The following is an 11,494-nucleotide window of genomic DNA, read 5'->3' on the forward strand; positions in this document are numbered from 1 at the left end:
GGAAATTCTTTTTCCTTTTCTATTCTTTCCTAGCTCCTCTCAGATACATGCATCCAACAACTGTATAACAGACATCTCAACCATCTGTTTAGCACCTCATTGGGTGGGTTCCAAGCCAGAATTTATTTACCTTCCCTTCCTTACTTTGCCTTCAATTGTTTTTAACCATCCTTCTCACAGCCTCCAACATTCCACCAGCTCACTAATGCCATCATCACTAAAGGAACAACTAATATTTATTGAGCAGTTGGAATGTACCAAGTATTGTGCCAAGGTTATTACGTGCATAATTTCACTTGATCCTCAAACCCTACTAAACAGGTACTATGATCATTTCCTAAATGTTAGGAAGTCAAAACTCAGCCTGGATAGTAATTTCTAAGGGTAAATGATGAAATTAAAATTTGACCTCTGTTCTAACTCCACAGCCAGCTAAACCAGAATATGCCTGTGCCCTAAGGCAAAAAACCTAGGAATCATCTTTTTCTCATTAATCCTATCTAGTCACTTAGAGTCTAGTCTCCTAAATGCAACATTATCTCTTTTTATCAATGCCTTCTCATGGAATGAGAACCAAGTCCTTACTACCTACCAAGTACTATTAAGTAATACATATTTTTCCCCAACTTTCACTCCCCAAACCCTAAGAGAAGAAGAACCTAAGGAATGAAGAAGTTAACTGGAGAGTAACAGAGCCTGATTCAAATCTGGATCATCTGAATTGAAAAATTTGAGCACTTAACACCTACATTGTGACAATCTCCTTTGTCTTTACCTCCCATCTGGACCCCCATCATCCTTCAGACTGCTACAGATATCTTTTTGGAATGCAAATGTTGTCATGACATTCTCCTGCTTAAAACTGGCAGCTCTATATCACTGACCAGATAAAGTCCAAATTTCTTAATATGGTACACAAAACCTTTCAGTTTTCTGCTCAGGACAGCTTAATAAATAAATATTTGAGTGCCTAGTGCAGGCAAGGCAAAGTGCTTTGAAATGAATAACACAACAGCCCCTGAATCCTACTTCAACCACAAACATTGTATTCTCCAGCTGGACTACTCATATGCAGATCTCATAATCCAACATGCCAAAGATATGTGTGTTTAGAATATATATGGCAAAGTCCAACACCAATTTTGAAAAGTGCCTATGTGAGTCCTCTCTAACAAACTCCAGGAAAAAAGATTCTTAAGTTGCCACAGCACTTTATTCAAATTACTGTGAGGTAATTAATTAGTAGAACAAAGGTATGGATCAGCTTCCATAAGAGACTGAGCAACTCTGAGTAAGAACTGACCTCTGCCATTAATGCCTGGCATGCATTAGGCACTTTATGACTAGCTAAATGAATAAACAATGAAAATTTCAAATTTAATGAAAAGAGCAGAAGAACAAGGCACAAATTAAGAAGTTAACACACAAGTACGCTGAATTAAAAGCAATGTTATTCTACTGTGGTTCGAACTTGGCCTACATTTTACCCCTATGGGAAAACTCGCACATGTGGTTCTTGAACAAGCTTAAAAGGCACAACTTTGTTATTCCTGGCTCAACAAAGCTTTGACAGGCCAAACAGGATACTAGATCCCTCCCCTCTTCTTTCTTTACCTGCCAAAGTCCTTTTTCCAGAGGGGTATGGGGGTGGAAATCAAATTTATCAAAGTAGATAGAATTGATCTCAGATCCAACTTCATCAGTGTTGTTCACAATACATGCAAGAGAAAAATCAAAATCTGTCTTGACAACAGGGCCAATTTCCAAGTAAGTACTGTTGCTACAAGAATGCGAAATTCTTAAAGTGAAGGCAATTAATAAACCAGAGCTTACAAATGTTTCTCCTGCACTGCCACAGCTTTTCACCCACCTTCGTTTTTTCATTTCTGTGATTTTAAAAAGAAAAATCTATACGATGAAGCCCATGCACGAGTGTACTTTAGTATCTGCCAGATACAAATATCTGGATCCACAACCTTTAATGTAAACTGAAATACTACAAGAAACACTATATAAGTCAAAACTTATCTAAAACGTGGCATAAAGCTTTGAAAAGCTAGTGGGGGGTGTTTCCTAAGCGATGCTTTGTATGAACTGCTTCCAAATCAAGATCCGTATTTTCAAATTACCCCCTGGAAGATGTCAAATCTGTCTTCTATTCTCTCCAGCCTAAAGGGAAAGGTGACAATTCACAGGCAACAGGCTGGGGCGAGAGAATGATCTCTCCCCATACCCTCACACAAGAACAAAATCCAACGGAAGGGTGGCTAATGCCACTCATTCTCAACAATGCATACACACACAAAATTTTTAAAACTCATCCACTCCTCCACCCTTCCTTAAAAAGCAAACGACGCAAAGATCTGCACCACGGTGGCCGCAACCACCAAATGCTAACAGCTGGGGGCCGCCCGCCTTCCACGCGCCTGCCCCGCGGCGATACCAGGCACAGGGCACCATCTCTGCCAGCCCCGCTCCCGCTCCTGGCTCCACGCTGTCCCCGCAGCCCGAGTTAGCGAGGGAAGCGGCGGAGGTCGGCGGCTCCGGGGCGGGCCGCGGAGCCGCTCCGGCCGCCTCCCGGGGCGCGGCGCCGCCCCACACCCCGCCGACGCCCGCACCTGAGGCGGCAGCCCGGAGCCGGCGAGAGGACGCGGAGCGAGGCAGGCAGGGCAAAGTTACTCACTGGGAAAGCGCGGCTGCCTGGGGCTTACACCGGCTTCCAGCGCCGTAGCCCAGCGCCAGCTCCCGCTCTCCGCGGCCCGCTGAGGGAGAGCCAGGAGCCAGCTGGGTTCCTCTCTGCCGGGACTCGCCGCTGCCGCCGCGGATTTCCTGGCAAGAAGAAAACTCTGGCCAAGACTTCACTTCTCAACCGCCCCTGCTGCCTTCCCGGGGGCAAGCGCCAGGGCCGAGCACCCCAACCCGACACGCACCTGGGCCAATCAGTCGCGGCGCGGGGCGGGAGTGGGCGGGCCAGAGAGTAGTTCCACCTATCCTAGAGCTCAGGGGGCGGGTTAGAACGGGCCGTCACTCCCAGGTTAGAGTGAACCCACTCCGCCTCTCGTCGCCCGCCCTCCCCCACCCGCTCTGGGCTGTCCCCGCCGCTCGCCTGATTCCCCTGCAGAAGACGCTGGAGAAATATCTGCGCGCACCCCCGACCGCGGCTAGAAGAGTCGAACAGCTGGGGAGGGAGGGAACGTCTAGGGGAGTAGGGGGTGGGGCGGGGTGGAAAACAAGTGTTGCAAGAAAGCAGAAATGTAGGTGTGTTGGGCGAGAGGACAGCTGGGGGATTGGCTGGGGTCTGGAGGGTGCAGGGGAGTGAGAAGGACTGATCTGCGAGGAAGAGCACCTGAAGGAATAGAGAGAGGAGATACCAAATAAGAAGGGTGGAGAGTATGTCTGGTGGTGAAAGGCGGGGGCTGGGGCACCTGGGAACAAAGGTGAGCGGGAGGTTCCGCCAGTGAGGAGGTTTAAACAGCCCAAAGGGTGAAAGAAAAGGGAAGGTAGTAGCGGGGAAGGACGTACTCCAAAGGCAGAGTGGATCCTAGGGGAGAAGGTGGATCCTAGACGAGGAGTTTCCTCACTCGTCCTCAAGAAAAAAAGGCAAACGCTTGTTCTTTGATCTAGTTGAAATGTGCAGCTGTAAAGAAACCCGGTGAGATAAATACCGTCCTACACCGTAGTATTGTTATTAAATTCATCTCTACGCAAATTAGCCCCCTCCTTTTTCTAGGCGGATTAACTATAGTCTAAGCCTGCTGTCCCACACAAGGCCCGTGAAGACTGGGGTCCGGGAAGGGCTAGTCTAGAAGCTACACCGTCCCTCACGAGTCTAGTAGCAAGTCAGAGAGAGGCCCGACTGCCGCCCTAAGAAGGAAGGTGATTTGGGACGGTAGGTGAGACCCGCCCCCTTTGCCACCACGTGGGTAAGGTTCCAAAGGCAGAGCTCAGATTCCCATAGGCCTGTATGGGCCTCGGGGTGAGGCCGGTGCCCGACCCCGAGCGGGTGCCCTAACAGCGGGAGCGCCAGGTGAGCGACTCTGCCGCGCGCCTTCCTCCTTCCGAAGGCGGGGCCCTGGGGGCGGAGCCTCTACGCCACGCCCAGTGGCTGGGTGCCGGCGCGCCGCTGCGGCTCCTCCCCGCTCTTTGGGTCCTGGGCTCCTTCCGTCGGTCCTTTCTTCCTTCCTGCTTCGCCTCACGCTTCGCGATATGGGGCAGAGCCTCCGTTCCGCCAGCACCACCTGAGGATCCCGGAAACCGCCCCAGCGATGGAAGAGGACCAGGAGCTGGAGAGGTAACGGCCGAGGAGGCGGGCGGAGCGGGGCGGGCGGGCCTCGCTCGGCGAGGGAAGCGGGTGGCTGAGGGGCACGCGGCCCGGACCGGGCCCAGCCATCGCGGCCAGGCCTGGCGACACAACCGTATTTCCGGGCGCTGAAAAGAGGGAAAGAGAGCAGAGCGGGGTCCGTTTGGGTAGAGGGGGAAGAGATGTGGATATATTTACGTAGAAACGTCCCGTGTAGTAGCTATCTGGGAGGGACGCCCCATTGGGAGACCAAAGTTACGTCCCGAACCGCCCTCCCCTATTGGTGTAAAGTCAGCCACCGGGCCGCGGTTCCCGAGTGATCGAGCCGCCGTGTTGAGTCAGGCCTGAGTCCCAGTAACTACCGCTCACGTTCCTTTCTGTGCAGACTGCTTATAAAGACCCCCTAAATGCCGAGTTCTTTTTCTCTCTACTACTAGACCTATATTACACCTTCCACTTCCTAGTTTCCTTAACCTCTTGCTAATGGAAGCCATAGTGGAGCTTGCACATTGATAATCTGTCGTTTTTATTTTTATACTAAAGCAGTCTGTTTTTCTAGCCTTTCAATTCCTTTTCATCTTCTGGCTGGGCCCACCCTATGTAATCCTATACCTCTCGTGGCTACCAAGACCTTTTTCTTTTTCTGTTTCTTTTTTTTTTTTTTTTTTTGGCAAAGCTTTAAGTTTTTGTATTTTTCTGAGAAAACTCTCCTTGTGATCAGTGTGTATGATCAGATGGAGTAGAGAGAAACTGGAGGCAGTAAGTTAAGTATTTACTGATAGAAGTGGAAGCAGGAAAACGAGAAAGTTCTATGTAATTGTAGTAGGTTAATGTGTTGCAATCGCAGTCTAGTATGGAAAAACGCTAGTCGCAAAGCAGTATTCAGAATGATCTCATTTTTATAAAAAATATGTGTGTAGAAAAATATCTGGATTGAAGACCTCAATGGCTGAAGGCGAGAGGAAGACAGCCCTGGAAATGGTCCAGGCTGCTGGAACAGATAGACACTGTGTGACTTTTGTATTGCACGAGGAAGACCATACCCTAGGAAATTCTCTGCGTTACATGATCATGAAGAATCCGGAAGTGGAGTTTTGTGGTTACACTACGACCCATCCTTCTGAGAGCAAAATTAATTTGCGCATTCAGACTCGAGGTGCTCTTCCAGCTGTAGAGCCATTTCAGCGAGGTCTGAATGAGCTCATGAATGTCTGCCAACATGTGCTTGACAAGTTTGAGGCCAGCATAAAGGACTATAAGGATCAAAAAGCAAGCAGAAATGAATCTACATTCTAGTCCCTTATTCAGGATACAAGGAGGACTATCCTCTAGGAAATTCTCTTCATGATTGTGCAGAATCCAGAATTAGAAGTTTGTGGTTACAGCATGCTTTATCCTTCAGGTGTGGGATACAGCTGTTGGAATCCCTACAAGAACCTGTGTATTCACCTAATAAATTCCCTCTTTTATTTAAACTAATTCGACTGGTTTCTCTTCCTTACAGCCAAATGATCCTCAAGAATGACCCACACATACCTTTCTTAATTGGATCAACAATGAAAGTGAGGAAACTATGAGAAAATCAGGGCCCTAGACAAGGATTTTGATCATAAGAATTAAAAAGAATATTCATTCCTGCCTGGTTGGGGTAGTTAGGGAAGGGTGGTGGGTGCAATAGAACATGACCCAGTAGACTAGTTGGTTTATAAAAGGAGGAAAGAAGATTGGAAAGGGAACTTGGCTTCTTACTAGATTTGTAAGTGATAAGAATTGCATTCTTTGGTTGGTAGGTTGAGTAAAAGTGGGGAATTTGAGGGAATTGTGAGGATTCTGATTTTGCATAAGAGTTTAGTTGGTATCAAGTTCCATCTTTATAGTATTTATAGGATAGATACCAATTTACTTCTTGATTTGCAGGACATTAATAAAATATTTAGTCATGACCTGAGTAAGCCAAGATATTTTGATTGTTTTATAGGATAAAACTGGGATGACCAATAGGTGTGTAAGTATAGCCCAGGGTCACATAAAAGACACACTGTTGGAATAAAAATAAGGATGATGAGAAGGAAAATTCTATGTTGGGTGGAAGTGACTTTTTTGGAAAACTTGAAATATTAATCATATCACATCTAAGAGCCATCATATCTACTTCTTCAACTTGTGTCTCATAACTGTCCTACCCAACTTGCCTCTCAATTCACCCTACATATCTGTCAAACCTTAAACCCAAGGATTCCCTCACCCTTCAGAGCCCTGTGCTTTGGATTTTGATGCTGCTATTCTCTTATTGGAACAGTTCCACCATACTTTTAGACAAAATTTGATTATTGTCAACCTCCCCAGCCTACTTTGGGAAACTTCTGTGTGCTTTTGTTAACACTTTGTCTTTCCTAATCGTGATATCAATTTACTTGGTAAAACACTGGATGAGTCTATGTAAGTACTTATGATGGGTAACCTTTCAGTCATTCACATTGACCTCTTCTAGCCTGCCACAGAGTCTACATTTCCTATACTGAGCCCATTTCTAAAGATCTCTATATTTACTGAGTACCTGGTTTGTACAAGACCTTGAGAATAGACTAGTGGATGAGGCACAAAGGTTCCTGTTCTCATAGAGCATGCATTATAAGGACAACATTAAAGAAATAAAGTTGTATTTTTGTTAAAGAAACAAATATAGGGTCAAGATAAAAACACGAGAGTAATCTACTTTAGATACAGAAGTCAAGGAAGGTCTCCCCAGGGTTATAGGAAGAGAAGGAGTTAGCTGTGCAATGTTGAGAGAAAATGCATTCCAGAGGAATAATGTATGTAGGTCCTGAAGTAGAAAATTGGTTTGAGGAATTAAGGTATTAGAAAAAGATTTGCTCATGGGCTAGGGTTGTGACTTATTGGCAGAGCACTTGCCTAGCATGTGTGAGGCACTGGGTTTGATTCTTAGCACCACATAAAAATAAATGACCATTGATAAATTTTAAAATATTTAAAAAAAAAAAAACAAGATCTGCACATCTGTAACATAGTAGGCAAGGAGGAGAAGGACCTGTCCTTTTGATTCAGAGGAAGGAAGAGCTAGCATGGTAAGGAGGTTGAATTGTAAGTACAGTAGGAATGCCATCTTGATTGCTTTAATTACATACAACTAGGAGAATGTATTATAGGGAAGCCAGAGAGACAAACTAAAGAAGTGAAGTGGCCTGGGAAGTGATAAGCTAAGAATGAGAAAAAGGGTGGATTTGAGATGATATTTTTTAACTGAATTGGTGGACCTCAGGAATTGGGTCTGGAAGGTGAGGAAACAGAAAGATGATTCCTGTCTATGTGGTCTAATTAATAAAATGGGGAAACTTAAGTGGGATGAAAGGTAGAAAAGTTCCACTTTGAACATTATAGGCAGCATATATGAGTTATCTAAGCTGGAGATAAACTTTGAGTCTTCACCATAAAGAGGATGTAAATCTTCAAAAATCTGAGAGTAGCAAAGAAATGAGAGCAAGACCAAGCCCTAGGTAACCTCAGTATTAAATTGTGACTAAACAAAGAGTTGATTGGTGAGATAGCAGGAAAGTCTGCCAAAAGTTGTGAAAGCCAAGACTTTCAAAACAGGAGAGTGATACTGAATGAGTCAGAGAAGCACCAAGAAATGTCATTTGGAATTGGCACGTAGGTTACAGGGCTGAGAGTAGCATTAGTTTAGTAGTAGCATTTAGTGTCTAAAAGGGTAAAAGTGGGCTGGGGACATGACTTAATGGTAGAGCACTTATCTGGTATGTGCAAAAAAGTAAACGTTAACACTCACTATGTAGAGAAATGGCTTAGTTTGAGTTTTCCAATAAGTACTCAAGGCATTCGAGAAGTCGGTTTAAGTGAGAGTAGGGATGAGGAAAGATCAAAGTCATGGGACAAGAATAGAAAATATTCTCTTAGGGTGACAGATTCTAGAAACCCAGGGTCAGTGTAAGGGAATTAACATCTGCAGATGTAAGGAAGCCCAAAAGGGGTAGTGGAGAAGGAACAAAAAGTTCTTTGCCTCTTCCAAAATTTTGCCTATGGGTAGACTTATAAGCATAGTAAGTAGGATTATTTACATGGAGTTTAATACTGAATCCAAGAACTGTCAGGAGATGAAAACAAAGTTCAATTAGTGGACATAGAGGTATAGAAAGATGATAGTAGGCTGAAGTAATTAGCACACATGGGAAATGGACCTGCTGGTGACCACCACCACATCTTATTACATCATTGTGCATAAAGAGTTTATTATCATTAGTCATGTGACATGCAATCTTGAATCTGTTTAGGTTAACCATAACAAGTCCATTTAAAACACATTCAGAAGGCAGATGGGAGAAGGTAGAAACTGAGTGCAGGGTAGATAGGATAACCAAGAGAGGCCCAGACCCGTGGAAGGGACCAGGGAAAGACTAAGTTGGTCTAAGACAGGGTGAGAAAGATGGACATGAAACATTTATTTATATAAACAAAAAAATCACTTTATCAGTATCTGATTTGCCTTCTAATAGCATTTCACTTGAAATAGGCTGATGTATTATTAATAATTCAAGATCAGAAATTCTGACCAACTATAAAATACTATGCCTTTTTAAAAGCCAATAATTAAATAATGATTGCATACCAAAGGCTTTTAATATATAATAATTCTGAGTACTTGCTTAGCACTTTCTATTTTCAGAGTATTTTACAAACTAGTTATTTATAAACTACATGTAGCTGTAACATCTAAGTGTTCTAGTTAATTGGCATCATGCACAGGCTAATGCAAAATCTCTTAGAGAAGAAAAGGTGTCTATTTAAAAAGTAGATCTATTGCCAGGCTCAGTGGTGCACACCTTGTAATCGCAGTAGCTTAGGAGGCTGAGGCAGAGGATTGCGAGTTCAAAGCCAGCCTCAGCAAAAGCAAGGAGCAAAACAACTCAGTGAGACACTTTCTCTAAATAAAATACCAAAAATAGGGCTGGGGATGTGGCTCAGTGGTCATGTGCCCCTGAGTTCAATCCTCGGAACACCCCCTCCGTGCAAAAAAGTGATCTGTTCAGTACTGACCCAGAGTATCTTGTTTCAAGAAATTTGAAAGCATGTCAAGTTCATGACCCATAATTCCCCACCCTTCTTTTCCTTTCTTTTAAGCGTAAAAAGATTATATTCTCCAGCTCACTAGACAAAGTAATTTTGGTTAGCATCATTTAGATTGAGATAATCTTTGTAAGTAACACCCTTCACACCGGGCTTCTAGAAAGTTTGCCCAAATCTTTTATTTCTATTCTGCTTTCAAGGACCTATAAAAATTAAATCTAGCGTTTTTCTGCTCAAATTTTTACTGTTAGTTTTCCTTTTGCTACTTGAAATGTTTTAACTTCTACTGGAACAATTACTATGTTGGTCTTTTCTTTCTTTCAATAATGAAGTTTCTCCCAAATTTACATTATTATTTATAGTAAGTATATGCCTAATAGTAGCACAGTCCTGAGATATAGTGGAAATAAGAGAATATGAGTATAATGTAATCTGTCCTAAAAAATCTTATGTGGTTTTGGACCGGACATGAAAAAGAAAATAGATTGTATTTATAGTGGTGAGTAGTAAATGCTGAACATAGAATGGAATGTGTGAGAGACACTAGTGAGGCAATGATTATTTCATGAGCACCCATTCTGTCAGCCACTGTGCTAGACACTGAGGGTAGCAAATAAAACAGGCATCACCTGCCTTCTGGGAACTCATGGGATATTGAAGTTGATGGGTTGGTAAAGTAAATGTCCACAATAATTGGGTTTCCTCTTTTTTAAAATATTTTTTTAGATATTAATGAACCTCTATTTTATTCATTTATCTATATGTGGTGCTGAGAATCAAACCCAGTGCCTCACACATGCTAGGCAAGTGCTCTACCACTGAGCCACAACTCCAGCCCCTAGGTTTCCTCTTTTTCAGTGTAAAGGACCCATTACAATTCTTGAGCTAGGAAATGCCATAAAGTTTTATTTTTTTGTCTCATACCCATGTGCAGAATGGATAAATGAAAGGGAATACTGGGAGATGCAGTGTTAGAGGGCATTTGTAATAGTTGAGGTATAGTGTAAATATGATTTTCTATGGCATAATGGTAGGAATGGAAATAGAAAATTACTGAAAAATAAAGTAACTTAGAAACAAACATGGGTAAAGGTGAGAGAAGGGTTGAAAATGACTCCAAAGTTCTTTGGGGCTCCATATTCATGTTGATTTACCCCATAGGTTTTTTTGTTTGTTTGTTTGTTTTTAATTTGCTTTTTGCTTTCCTTTATTCAGTAGTGAAAAATATGAATACAGTGAGAAAACAATGCTGTTTTCTTTTAGAATTCACCAGAATTTTCATAATCTCAGTGCCTGATTAATTTTTACAATTGAATGTGATACCATAGTTTTCTTGCCACTTCCTCACAACCAAAAATCAGCAAGGCCAGGTTTATAATGTCCTCTTCCCTGGCCTGTCTAGTACTAAACTAATAAGAGGTTGCTTAACAACCCTTATCTTCCCCTTCTGTACCAATATCACAATAATTCTAATACTTTCTAAGGATTCAAATCTAGGGCCACAGATTGGGAGTTGGGAGAGGATCAGGGAAGGGAGCAAACTGACTCTTGCTGCCATCTGCTTTCCCAGGTTTCTCTATTCAAAGGGAACATTTCATTTATTCATCCCATAAATATTGAGCACACACTGCAGTCACAGTTTAGGAACCAGGATACAGCAGGGACAAGTTAGTCCATAAACAGTTGTATTTTCTAATGGCAGAGGTAGAAATAAGCAAATGTATAGATATAATCCATTTTCAGGCAGTCACATAAACAGAAGTAAAAGAAGGGTAGCAGAGAGGAGAAAGCACTGAAAATTTTGAGTAATCAAAGGAGGCCTTTCTCAGGAGGTGTTGTTTTAAGCAGAGCACTAAAAGGAAAGACTAAAGATAAATGAAAATAAGACCAGAATTTTTTTTAAATGAGCCTAAAATTATTCAGCAATTAAAAGGCAAAATTATGAACCTTTTTAAAGGAATAAATTTTGTAGTTCAACTATGTGTGTGGTTTTTATTAGTGCCCAAGTTTATGTAACTTAATTTTGATTTGTATTTAGCTAATAGTTATAGAAAAGAGCATTAGCATTATAGGGTAGTAGGCTATTGTAGGTGT

The 11,494-nt window shown here is 42.8% G+C and overlaps 2 protein-coding genes across 2 annotated transcripts in view; one reads left to right on the plus strand and one right to left on the minus strand.

Annotated features, from left to right (window-relative positions):
• The window catches only part of Lnx2 (ligand of numb-protein X 2), a 64,788-nt gene extending 61,926 nt beyond the window's left edge, over positions 1-2,862 (minus strand). The window contains exon 1 of the mRNA XM_026388399.2: positions 2,684-2,862. The gene's annotated coding sequence lies outside the window, so the exon portion shown is untranslated. The remainder of the gene's footprint in view (positions 1-2,683) is intronic.
• Positions 2,863-3,276: 414 nt separating this feature from the next.
• On the plus strand, positions 3,277-5,779 carry LOC113182463 (DNA-directed RNA polymerases I and III subunit RPAC2). Its single transcript, XM_026388396.2, has 2 exons — positions 3,277-4,291; positions 5,221-5,779. The coding sequence occupies exons 1-2, from the start codon at positions 4,266-4,268 to the stop codon at positions 5,594-5,596; spliced, it is 402 nt and encodes a 133-aa protein (XP_026244181.2). The 5' UTR covers positions 3,277-4,265; the 3' UTR covers positions 5,597-5,779.
• Positions 5,780-11,494: the final 5,715 nt, after the last annotated feature.

The sequence above is a fragment of the Urocitellus parryii genome, chromosome 2 (assembly GCF_045843805.1).
Source record: "Urocitellus parryii isolate mUroPar1 chromosome 2, mUroPar1.hap1, whole genome shotgun sequence".
Taxonomy (NCBI): Eukaryota; Metazoa; Chordata; class Mammalia; order Rodentia; family Sciuridae; genus Urocitellus; species Urocitellus parryii.